The 12,676-nt window shown below is 41.0% G+C and overlaps 2 protein-coding genes across 2 annotated transcripts; one reads left to right on the forward strand and one right to left on the reverse strand.

Annotated features, from left to right (window-relative positions):
• Nucleotides 1-329: 329 nt before the first annotated feature.
• On the forward strand, nucleotides 330-8,202 carry LOC109475254 (N-acylneuraminate cytidylyltransferase-like). Its single transcript, XM_019775854.1, has 7 exons — nucleotides 330-456; nucleotides 4,740-4,865; nucleotides 6,341-6,481; nucleotides 6,745-6,828; nucleotides 6,975-7,044; nucleotides 7,412-7,557; nucleotides 7,930-8,202. Exons 2-7 carry the CDS (start codon nucleotides 4,767-4,769, stop codon nucleotides 7,978-7,980), a joined length of 591 nt encoding a protein of 196 aa, XP_019631413.1. The 5' UTR covers nucleotides 330-456; nucleotides 4,740-4,766; the 3' UTR covers nucleotides 7,981-8,202.
• Nucleotides 8,203-8,432: 230 nt separating this feature from the next.
• On the reverse strand, nucleotides 8,433-12,004 carry LOC109475192 (tripartite motif-containing protein 3-like). Its single transcript, XM_019775769.1, has 3 exons — nucleotides 11,626-12,004; nucleotides 10,582-10,742; nucleotides 8,433-10,152 (listed from the first exon to the last, which is right to left on the reverse strand). The coding sequence occupies exons 2-3, from the start codon at nucleotides 10,715-10,717 to the stop codon at nucleotides 8,501-8,503; spliced, it is 1,788 nt and encodes a 595-aa protein (XP_019631328.1). The 5' UTR covers nucleotides 10,718-10,742; nucleotides 11,626-12,004; the 3' UTR covers nucleotides 8,433-8,500.
• Between the last annotated feature and the right edge of the window lie 672 nt (nucleotides 12,005-12,676).

A 12,676-nucleotide genomic window follows, 5' to 3' on the forward strand; every position in this document is an offset into this window, starting at 1 on the left:
CTTATGTAGCCGGTAGACCCATACGTTTAAGCTCAAAACACTGTGAGCTCAAAATAAACGCTTTGTCTGACGAAACATGTTACTAAGAAGGCCCCAAGCTTCATAATAAGGAACTATCAGTTGGAATGCGGGTATTTTCTATATAACTATTTCAAAATATCCATACATAGGAAGGAATTCATAAAAGAAATACTAGATAGTAGATACTAGTAGACGTTTTGGCTATGTCACTATAGAAAAACTGCGAGGTATTAAGTATCCCCCTCAATGCGGCCCAAAGCCTGCAATTAAATAGACAAGCCCTGATAACAGACAGCTAGGTCATACCTGGAAAGACCGGTTTATAGTTAACACGTCAAAAGAACACATCCACCATTTAGGTCGGAATTTACGTTCGGTCGGCACAGCGAATTCTTCTGTTTTTGCACCAATTTGACTTTTTTCCTGTCAAAGAAGGTTAGTGTGTGTCCAGACTATTTTCAATTGTTTCTGAGACTTCAGAACTGATATTGAGAAAAGAACATCGCAAGTTAGACTACTAGTATCTGTAGTACAATGCGCGATGCAACTTGCTGGGTCGCAGTCCTAACATATAGATTTGGTTCTACAAATCACTCAGGTAGCAGTAATACTAATAATTATGTGGACAATAACAATTCTTCTGGCCTTGAACGATTTCTTGGCCAGACGTTGAACTGCTTACATTGGCCAAAAGGGGGCGCTTCAATCATTAGCCTGGTAGTGACAATATATGGCTTCTTTTTCTGACCAATCAAACGTCCTGGCGTTTCAGTACTGTGAGAACATTTAGATGGAATATTATTTGCAAGTTCGGTCCCGAATGCAAATTGCAAATATGTGGAATATAAATGTGTTGTTAAAAAAATCCGAAAAAGGCCAGGATGGCATTTTCTTACTACATGTATTTGTACAGGATTGATTTAACACATTTAGTACATTAAAAGAATAACCAGAAAATATTAATCTTTCAAAATCCAGTTTTCCTTCCCTGAAATCTCATTGGATGCCTTTAACACCCTCGTCTTTGCCAAACTGACCGGAGTGAAGAACAAACACATCCCGTATTTAGCAGGTAAATCCCGGCCTACGGGCGCCGTGGTAACGCCCTGAAACTAACCTACTGAACTCAAACAGCGGATTTTTGAAGGACATGCCCTGTTTCCTCCTCACATTCTTTCTTAAACCACCCATCGATTCTAGGTCTGTAGGTAGAAGTTTTAGCACATGCGGGCATGACTTAAGCCTTGGCAATGCTGTAAGAAACAGGAGCGAGTAGAAACAGATAAAAACCCCTGGTCCCGGGCCGGGTTTCTAACCCACGGCCCCAGGGCACGCTCTAACCACTTGGCTGAAAAGGTCTAGACCCATCGACCGGGTTAGTTGGTAGCGCCTATAAGTCCACACTGTTACACTGTGACTGTCCACCCTCTCCCCCATTGAACAGTGACTCTAAACGAACATTCAATTTGACCACTCGTAGAGACAGGGCCGGATTTCCCTTTACAAGAGTTATGAAATCACAACTTTGCAGGTGGTTTGACTTACGGCTTGCCTTCTAAAATAAACAGCCGGTGTTCCCAGCAACCTTAAAGAATTTTGGTTTAGAAAAGAAGCTGAGAAAGGGTATTTTTTTACGCCTACTAGTATATATTTAGTAAATCTTGTGTATTTCGTTGCGAAACCGGAACAGACTGCTACCTGCACGGATACATCCCACTTCTCTGCCGTGTATCAGACGGGGTGACACGCCCTGCACCCGGATGGTCGGATTTGTGTTGTTGTTTTGTTTGCGTCCTTGTTGTTTACACTAGATGGGACTCGGATATCTACGTGTGGCCTGGTCAGAATTGATCAGCCGAGACGAGGATTTGTCACAATTCGAACCATAAAGTGTTAGTATATTTTTAGTCTTTCATGATCGAACGAAGATATTAGTAGTCAATACTCCCTTCAAAATTTGACGTGCTATATCAATTAATAATGATTTCATCAGGTTGGTGAATGATTGAATAGCACTTTTACTTGGTAGAAGGATAAATTTTCAGGAGTTTTGAAAATCTGAGTAAACAAACGAATATTCACATAATCACACCTGTTTGGCTATGTATAGTGCAAAAAAAATAATATGAATCATGATGTAATGCTTACGACTCAAAACCTTGTTGAGGACTCTATAATAAGTCTATATTATCACTGTATTCATAGTTTAGGGGTGATTTCGTCTGAGACATCCATGTGATGCCCTCCCCTCCCCCCCACCCACACGCACACACATACAAACGGTCTGTAAATAATACATGAGACAATTAAGCATGGCACGACACCGATCATAGTTGGTATTATGTCATCTTAGACTGACCAACTTAATTGTTCGTACGATTGTCGACAACTGATAGGATTCTTAAGAAAGTCGTGTGTATGTGTAGTATAGTCTTGTTACGAAAGGACTGCCTTAGGTCCTTGTCGGCTGTTGGTTCTATCACAGCCAGCTCGCAAAATTTGCCACATCAAAATCGTACAACGGTCTACGATGAATGTTACTGCGACAGTACCGTAGGAAATATTGTCTGATGAATGGTATAATGTAGAGCTTTTCTAAGTTAAAAAAAGAAGGTAAAGGTTAAGGCAGCCCCAGCTTTTTTAGGCCGTAGGGGCAGTGGGTTGTTAATCCACTGTGGCACGGTATTGTAAGGCAGAGCCAATCCCTCTCCTGACACTGCCTTTTACCTACTGAAGTCAGATACCCGTTTACACCTGTGTCTTGTGATGAAAGTTGTGAAATGTTGTGAAAAGGACACAACATTTGGGAGACAACCTTTCCAAAAGTTACCCTTTTCTCGACCCGACCGACCCAAGCAATCAGGTGCAACATCTGTACATTTCCCAACAATACACCTTAATTCATCGACGGAAAAACAACAGCTTGCGACCAGGAAACACACGGAGTGGGTGTAGGAGATATCCAAACTTGTACATGTGCGATTGTTCCGACTTTGATAATCGAATTTAATACAAAATACATAAACATTCTGTGAGAGGTAGAGCCTAATATGTAGAACCTAACAATATTTGAACCGAAAATCTGAAATCCGTTTTCAGAAAGTGGTTCTTCTGCAGTGGTTTTATCAGTGATTGTGTATCTCTGTTCAGGACAGACGCCACCAATCGATAAAAATTGACCCCTATTATCAGCTATTCGCTCCTATTCACATGCATGTGACCCCATTCATAACACACCTGCATGGGGTACCGTAAACCATCTTATTTCTATCAAAGTTAAAATCTATTCTAGTTCAAATAATCCTGCATTTTAGAAACTTCCATCTTTCCAGCGCGCTGCCATTATTGAGATCTAGAATAAAGGGTATGGGGTAGTTAGAAAGAGACACAAAGTTTGTATTTGCGAATATTATCTAATTTTTAGACGGCAATGCATTATAAGCTTTACAGTATGGCAGCCATAGTTTACACAGACACAGACCACAGACATCGGTAAGGATTTAAGTACACAGAGTGCTGCCAGGGAGTCTTCTCCAGGTATATGTGACTTTCTTATACATATGGCACAAGTTAGAGTGTTTGACCCATGTGTAACGTTAACTCTAGTACGAACATGTCTACAAACGCAAAGCCCCTGTAACAATTGAGGTATATGCGATACGGGCTTTGGGCGGATATTAGGAGTTGTGGTGATACGTGTATCTGGGGGAATTTGTTTTAGTACGAGACAGTGGCATTTTGAAGAATTTTGTAAGAAAATCTGAGGTAGGGAGCCATTGATATAACGTACGCATGTGAGTGCAATCTGTTTGAGATCATTTTGAATGGAAGTGCTGGCCTGAAAGCTACATTGTACTTCTAAGTCTGGAGTTGAAAATATTTACAACTCCCTTTTGCCTGTTCATGCATCTCACAGTCATAATACCAGATCTTCCGCACATAACTTTAGATTACCAATACCTAAGTCCAACAGCAGAAAACGCTCATTCCTGTATCGTGCAGTCGTGCTCTGGAACGATCTACCATCTGACGTTAAGACACTGTGCGATGTTATCAGTTTTAAGAAGGCCGTTTCAAACAGTAGTAGTGTCACCTGATCCTTGACCCTTGCTCGCCACTTTTAAATTGTTTATATCTATGTGTATTTATTGTTAATGTGGTGTACATGTATGTATGTATGTATTTTTAAATGTTTCCACTATGTTGTAATTGCTATAATGTTTGAGCCTTGGAAGATTAGCCCTTCGGGGCTAAAAGGTTTCGAAATAAATGAAATAAATGAAAACATTGACGTTAGTTACAGTTTCTGTGCATGAAATGATTTCACCTGCAGTACCCACTATTCTCAACATAATCACAATGGCCACCGAAGTCTGGTGGTTTGATTTAGTTTCCTATGATTATTTTGTCAAGAAAAAAATGGGGGCGGGCTGGCTTGATATTTCCTTTAACTTCTATTTATCATATGTCTATCTAACATGAATAGTTACGAATGATTATAGACACAAACGATTTTATCTATAGCAAGTATCTCATCGTTTCCAACACCGATGAATGAAATTGTGGTAGCCTAACTTTACACAGAATGCGCGATACATTTGTAACTTAGGGCATATCATAACCTTTATCATGTAGCTCTCTTTATCGGTAAAAATCAATTTGACTCAATAGACCCAAATAGGCAATTGTGAGTTTTTGACATTTTGCTTTTTCTCTAGGTTTTCGAGTTTCACTTCTTGTTGAAGATGTTCCCAGAAGACAACGAAGAGTCACCTGCACAACTGGGGGATGATACAGAGATCGGGACTGATCATGAAGGTGGTGACAACTTGAGACGCTGGAAGGTCTGTACTAAACCCATGTACACATGTACTAGTATCTCATCTGACTGAACACTATAAGTCACACAACTGTTACAGCATGTGTGCATTCATGTGCACTCAACCATAGCGCTCGCTGCTGGAAAAATCAAAACAAGATAATACAGCACTAAAAGAAATTGCAAAATGTATTAGAATTATTGAATTATGAAGTAGTCACCAACATGTTCCCCAGCTTTCTACAACTTTCCTGCCTACAAAAATGCATTCGTAATAACCTCTAAATTCATATGATCTCGCAAATCGTCGGGCAGTTCATACGCCACTGCACAGAGAAAGGAAATCAGTCCCAACAACAACTATAATAGACGTGACATTAGTACCATTACTTTATGATCATTTTCACTGTTTACTGTTATTTTATCATTTATAATGTTCTTGCAATTAGCATTTGGGCGGGAATTTTCAATAAGATTATGATTTATAATATAGAATTTTCTACTAACATAACACAAAGTCTGCATCATCTTTTTGATTTTTTTATAGAAGCGACAACTAAACATCTTAGACTGTTTGAATACGATGATAATTTGAATAGAAAAGTGTTACAAAGTTTTAAAGTTTTAAGGGTGTATAGAATTGAATGAATGGATACGTGTAATTGTAACGTATTTAGCCTAAAACACCCTTAACCAACTTGACATCATTATTTTACTCAGCTACACTTGTTACCACAAGTCTGGGAATGCGTCTCTGTTTTGGTTAGTTCGTTTTCAGCCTATTGAATATTTTAGATGACAATCAGTCAGGAGTTGACAGTATTATACGGTATTGTCTCTGGATCGCGGAGGGATATTGTGTGTTTTTCCCACCGGACTTGTAGAAATAACTGACCTCTCACGAAATGTCACTTACACAAAAGATTTGGAACTGCCGATACAATTGGTCGTCATTTCGCAATTAAAAATGGATGAAATCCTCCCCAGAGGATACCGGAAAAAAATCAGGCACGATTGTTCGGAAGATTTAGTGTTGGGTAGATTGAACGCAGACCTTTTCGAGATTGTTGTAGAAAAACAAAACAAAACAAACAAAATAGCCGGAAATATGATAAAAAATACTATTGAGAAATATCTGTTCGACCATTCTAAAACGATAAAATTACATTGTTACATGAAGCAATGTGACTTATGTGCCTTAAACTGTCTTCGACATATAGATATCAGTTCAGTTTTATTTCAGATTGACTGGCATGACACACATACAACGTCACATGAAATTTCTCGGCTTTTTACAGTCAATATAAATCAAGGCCATCCTTTAACTTAAATACGACGGATAGCATTTTGGGGCCCAATCATTGTGACAAATTGGGACAACTCGTGATATACATTGATGAAAGCATCATTTAAGTGCATCATTTAAAGCATCATAAAAGCATCATTTAAAGCATCATAAAAGCATCATTGATTAGCATGTTCCATGTTTTCCCGCCACAGTGTCTTAAGTTACTCGCGCTGAACGCAGACGGTGTTCTGTTCAGTCCTGCAGCCCTGCAGGGTCCGGCCGGACAGCACCTCAGGACGTACCATTCAGGGGACGTGGTGGGGGTGCGCAGGCTCAGGAGGACAGGTGTCCAGGTGAGGCAAATGTATTGCAGTGTGTAGGTGAGATAACAGGGGTAAATGGGTTAGACAAACGATTACAGACACTAGTATACCTTTGCCATTTAAGATAATTCTGGTGAATCCTATTGCAACAGAGAGCTGTGTGTGTATGTGGGATGTTTGACTAACTAGTTAATATTGTCCTGTTATTACCTAGTTAAGTTACTTTTAAAGACTAACATTCCGTGGCGCCTTGTCTACTGTGTATTGCAATTTTTGTTTGGTTGTGTCTACAGGTGTTGCTGCTGTCAGAAGAAGATGACCCCGTGTTCAACACAGTAGCGGATCGGGAGAAATGCAGCCTGCGGCAGAACTGTAAGGTCAGTAAGAAAGAAGACTTAGTGTTTATGAACTGTCCCCACAACCCAAACGTTCCTGCCCTATCTAGATCTATAAAACTGAAGTCATTCCAACGCACGGTAAATATTCCCTGTCCTAATGCTTGTTTCCATTTTCTTCTCCACAGGACAAGTTGAGTGAACTGGATTCGTACAGACTACAGCTGGGCCTGAGCTGGGCGGAGGTTGGCTACGTAGGTATGTAGAATTTAACCTATCATCGGTAGTTTGATAAACAAGTCATTGAGGCATAATTTCAATACATTAATGTTAGTTTATTAATTGTTTCACCTTAATTGTATATTTATGCTATGTGGTGCATGAAGCACACAGAGAAATTACACTATACATACTAATGTGCACTACTACCTTATCAAATCCTGCTTCTGACAAGGCGTGATTTTGAGGAGGACCAGTTGATTGGAAGACCCTCCATTTCCAGTTTACTAGTATTCTCTATGTTATCTATTGCTACATCAATATAACCATTATAATAGCGCATGTTTGTTGGAACTTTGGAACGCTCTGACGTCATCTAATGAACAAAATTGTCCACATGTTACAGGGCATGACGCGTCGGATGTGGAATGTATGCGGAGAGTTGGCGTCAGCGCATGCGCAGACAACAGCCACAACCTGGTCCAAAGAATAGCCTGTTTCGTCTCCCACTACGCAGGCGCTAACGGGGCACTGAGAGAATTCACAGATCAGGTAAAACTTGTGTGCTTATTGGGTACACTGTACTGTAAGTGGTATAGTGTTAGATAATTTGATAATTATTTAATAAGGTGGAAAATAGATCTTAATTGGAAGTGCGATGAAGCCAGCTAGGTATTGCAAAACATACCTCTTATACAAACGTCTGACCGTTTCTAAAATCATATCCATGGCCAGTTGCTTGAGTAACTGCTTTTTTGGCATACCTCTTATGCTAGATGATCTCGGGTAGAGAAACCCGTATTTAGGACATTTCTCTTTCCTTTCTAGTCAGATAAATGCATGGGACACAATACTTTGCAATTAGAATCCACTTTCTAGCTATTAATCGTTGTAACGTGGTTTATTTTTTGTTATTCATTAAAGGTTGTGGAACTCAACAAAATGGACACGGAGGTAGAAGTCGTCATGAGATAGACGTCTGGCTAAGGACAACGTTGAACATCTCGCCGTTGTGTCAATGGGAAATATATGAGTGTGATAACATTTGCAGCAAATAAAATACATGTAATGAGCATCTGTCCAATGGAGTCTAGATATCATGATTTAAAATTAACGAACATTAACTTATAACAGACTCCAAGTTATGTCAAGTTTGTCTTAATAAAGCAGTCTTGTATTAAATTCATTCTTCACAGATTACGGAATTCAATGTGTAAATGTCACTGCTTCCATCAGACTTTACAAAAGCGTCTAATTGTTGTAACGACAGAAACATGATAACAAACATGTAACTCCATATTTTTCTTCATTTGTTTAATCTTCAAAGCATCTAGGTAGCCCTTACGACAATTTCCACAAGAAAATTGTTACAACAGTCACTGACGAAAAGTAGTAGATTTAGATGCTACTTGAAATTTCTGACAGTTTTCAAAATCAATCCAGTGGCTTAAGTAACAATTTTCTTGTGTAAGATATTCCGTTGTTGGGTGTAATCTTAGCGACATGCAAAGTTCTTCACTATAGTGACGCTGCAGTTTGCTCCATCAGTGATGACAAGACTACCCGTCTTTGAGACAGCCACGGCCACGGGAGCCCTCAGTCCGTCTTCTTTGGTCGCGACATGTTTGAGGAAGTTCCCGCGCGAGTCGAACAGCGATACCCGGCTATTACCGCGGTCTGCTACCACGATGTTACCGCTCGCATCGGTGCAAACTCCCGCCGGTAGGCTGAGTTGTCCCCCGTCGGACCCCGAACCGCCGAATTTGAACAGAAAAACGCCTTCAGCGTCAAACACCTTCACCGAATGGTTGAAGAAGTCTGATACAATGATTTCGCCCCTTGCGTTGACTTTTAGATATAGCGGCTGGTTAAACTGTCTATCGAGGGCACCTAGTGAACCAAAAGTGTGACGTAACCCACCCATGGGGTTCATGACGATTACACAGTGATTGCTGACGTCACTGACAAGAAGGTTCCACGTGCTAGGGTCGAACGCAATGCCTGCTGGGTGGGTCGCCATGTCTAGTCTCCTCATGTCCTGTAGCTCTCCGTGTTGGTTGACTATCACGACAGCTTTGTTGGTTTTGTCGGTGAGAAACAGGTTTCCATCTAACGCCATGGCTATGCCCTCCAGCCGGGTGCTATTGCTGTTGATCTCCGGGCACAGAACGGTAAAAGTCCTGAGAAACTTTCCATCTGAGTTAAAGACTTGAACCCGCGAATTGTCCGCATCTAACACAAATATGGTCCCCTCATCAGATATTGTAACACCGCTAGGATAACGAAACTCCCCCTCCCCACTACCCTCCCTTCCAAACCTTATTAGCGAACAGGCACTCTGTTGGTTGTCATTTTCCTCATCTACATCATTATCATCCACTATTCTACCTATACTAACACACTGGGAGTCTAACTCTTCTCTTACAAACGTGTATTTCGTTGCTCTCCTGTTGCTTCCAAGACCTTCGTACTGCGCAGCATCATCGAGCAAAGATCGCATCTTTGTTTGGACTCGCTCGACTTCTTCAAGCTGAGTAGGTCTTCTCAGTAGTACCTCTGCCTGTTTCCTCCACTGTTCCAGGTTCGTCAGGTAGTTACCAACGGTCTCCTTCTCTTCCACGATGTCCAACAGTGTTCCCTGATGCAAGGCCTGAAGCTGTTGGATCAGCTGGTAGACTTGCAGGTTGATCTTTTCGACAAGTTTCCTTCCAGCGCTTTCTATCTCTCGTGCCGCCGCCTTCCTCTGTTCGCACTCTCTCTTTTCTTCTTGTTCCAACATCGACAGCTGACTGCTAAGCTTGTCTATGGTGGCATTGAAAGACGCTAGCAGATCTGCGTCAAATTTGCCCCTGTTTTCGACCACGGTGATTTTGTATCTATGAGATAAGTGTTGCTCCCGTATGCAACATTCACATACCTCAACATCACACTCTAAACAGTAGTGACTGAGAACGGCGCTGGTGTGACGATTGCACTTAGCTAAAGAGTTATCATTTGTTGTATGGGGAAGATAGTCCATTCTATCGTCTGCACTGGAGACCCATTCGTACAGGCTCGTGATGTAATGGTTGTCCTGGAGACCGGATATTCCATTGCTGGGCATGGGGGTGTCCTGGCGGCACTCGGGACACGGAAAACGCGACCTTCCTGCAACAAAGAGCACCGGCATTCGATTAGAGTACAACAGCTGTTACAGGCTAAAAGGTCAATTTCAACCAACAATTAAAGCAGAAATTAACATTTCTGTCCAAAGTTAAGGCAGCAATTGTCAAAAATCATAAAATCATAACTTTATGCTGCTAGTTGTTTTCAACAAGCAACGGATATTATAAGAACAACCTACACTGTAAAGCAAAACTATGTCTGCTGACCATATAACAATATGTGTTTTGAAACTTATTATGGCACACTTATCTTGAAGGAAATACAACAAGCAATCGCCATGACGTCACGGCCAAGAAGTGGTAGGCCGATAATTTGCACACGACTTCAAATAATTTGCATGTACATGATCTAAACAAATCCAGCGATCGCTGGTATCCTTAGCTTGGTCAAAGAAAGAACACTCGGACGTACCGTCGGCATGTTTGACCAGACACGGCGCGCAGAAGCTGTGGGCACACGGCAGGATCTTGGGCGAGCCGAAGGTGTCCAGGCAGATGGAACACGTCAGGAAATGTCGCTTCAGGGCGCTCAGCGGAAGCTGGGTCATCGTCTGTGACGAGGTAGGTTATAGTCTACAAATAACAGAAGGGATATAGCAGTTACCATTTAGACCAAGCGTACGTGATATAGAATAAAGCAACTGGATATATTCTCTGAGTGGTAAGGCGTTTTAGGTACCATCAACTGTCTTTCATTGGTGATAGAGAATGAGTCTGAAGACAAGTATAAACTGCACATAACTGAGTACCTGGATTGGTATGTAAATGAGACACAGAAAGTAGACCTGTTGGACCACAGGAGCTACTGCTTTGTCTGTAGGGTGGTAGGATGGGAGGGTGGTGTCCCACGTACTAAAGAATCGGGATATAAAATGCACGGTTATAGTCAAAGCTGATGTGTAACGATAGAGGTCCTTTTTCTTTACAGTTAGCAAGAATAGTCGTTGTTAAACATAAGATTTAACAGAATAGAAAGTTACTAGTATTAAGAAGCTTGATTATAAGCACAATAAGATATCAGTTCACCTCAGTAGTCAAAGATAGAACGGTTGTATCTCATTACATTGTACAGGATAAACTACGTAAAAAAAGACCCGTTTAGATATATTTAGATGTATGCTTGCCACTAGCAGCTTTATATATGATATATGTTTCACAGAAGATACAAAAAGCTAACAAAAATCCTGTTGGCCCGACTAGCGATGTATGTCTCACGTACCGGCTTCATTCAAGAATACATGATCCAGAGGTAGGATTAAATCCTACGATACCAAATACCATCTCCAACAAAGACACATAGTTTACTTTTTAGACCACATCATGATTTTATTCCCTTGACAGTGTGAACGTATTAAGCCTTACCCGAATCCCATAACCGACACCCGCATCGCATTATGTACCACCATAACAACCAAATCACCCGGGAATACGGTACCAGGTGAGATAAAACACATACCTGTGACTGGTAGCCTCCAGGTCTACAGAAAACTTCCTTCCCTTCTTTGTTCAGGGCTAAGAAAATCCGAGTAGCAGCTGAGAAGTTAGTTTATATATTATGTGAAGACAAAACGTGGCCACCTGCAGTCTAGGTGATGACACCCGGCCGGACCCTGCTCCTCTGTATGTCCTACCGTCTGTTCCGCCTCTTTTGTGTTTTTCTGTGCCAATCGTTATGCGCCACTGAGCGTTAAGTAGCCCCACATTCGACAACGAGACAAACTGTGTCTATTGTATTGGTGGTCTTATCGGTATTTTATCTGGACAGTGTAGCAGCGCCACCAAACACGGTTTGTAGGTACTACACGCGTACTAGTATTTCTAGAAACATTGACAAAGTTGAATACTCACCGTTTCTTTGTATCGTTAACGTTACATTTCATTCAACATTTCTGAACACGATATGCAGCAATTCACCTAGTGAGTTTTGTGTCCTATCGTATAATCTACATGTAGCATATGATTAAAAAAGGGAAGTTTTTAAACTTCTCTTTTTTTAATCATATGCTACATTGCTCATGATGATGTACATCACTATACACTAGACCAAATGTACTCTTTTAAGAGTACATTTGGTCTAGTGTATAGTGGTGTACAACATCATGAGCAATCGTACGTGCGACACAGATAATTACGAACTCTTCAGTCGACTCCCAAACGCCCAAGGACAGCTGACTAATCAGCTAAAATCACCCGTTCTCAGGCTGTTGTCTCCCGTCCAACCAGTTTCTATTGTCCTTCACACAAAGATCAGACAGGCGGGAGTTTAACGTGCTCCGAGGAGGTTAAATGCTCAAAGCAAAGGTGGAGACAGTGTTTGACTCATGTCTCTCGCGTGCACTCTTTTACTTGTTGACATCCATGGTAAAAAATCTTCTACAAATGTTTCCAAAATGTTTTGATATGAGATATGCGTAAAATTTAGGAATTTAGCGTCTCGTTGTGTCGGTGACCTTGAGGTTTTAAAAGGAATCTTCGAAGATTTTTTTCGTTCGATGACCAGTTAAGAC

The sequence above is a fragment of the Branchiostoma belcheri genome, unplaced genomic scaffold (assembly GCF_001625305.1).
Source record: "Branchiostoma belcheri isolate BF01 breed outbred unplaced genomic scaffold, Haploidv18h27 scaffold33, whole genome shotgun sequence".
Taxonomy (NCBI): domain Eukaryota; kingdom Metazoa; phylum Chordata; class Leptocardii; order Amphioxiformes; family Branchiostomatidae; genus Branchiostoma; species Branchiostoma belcheri.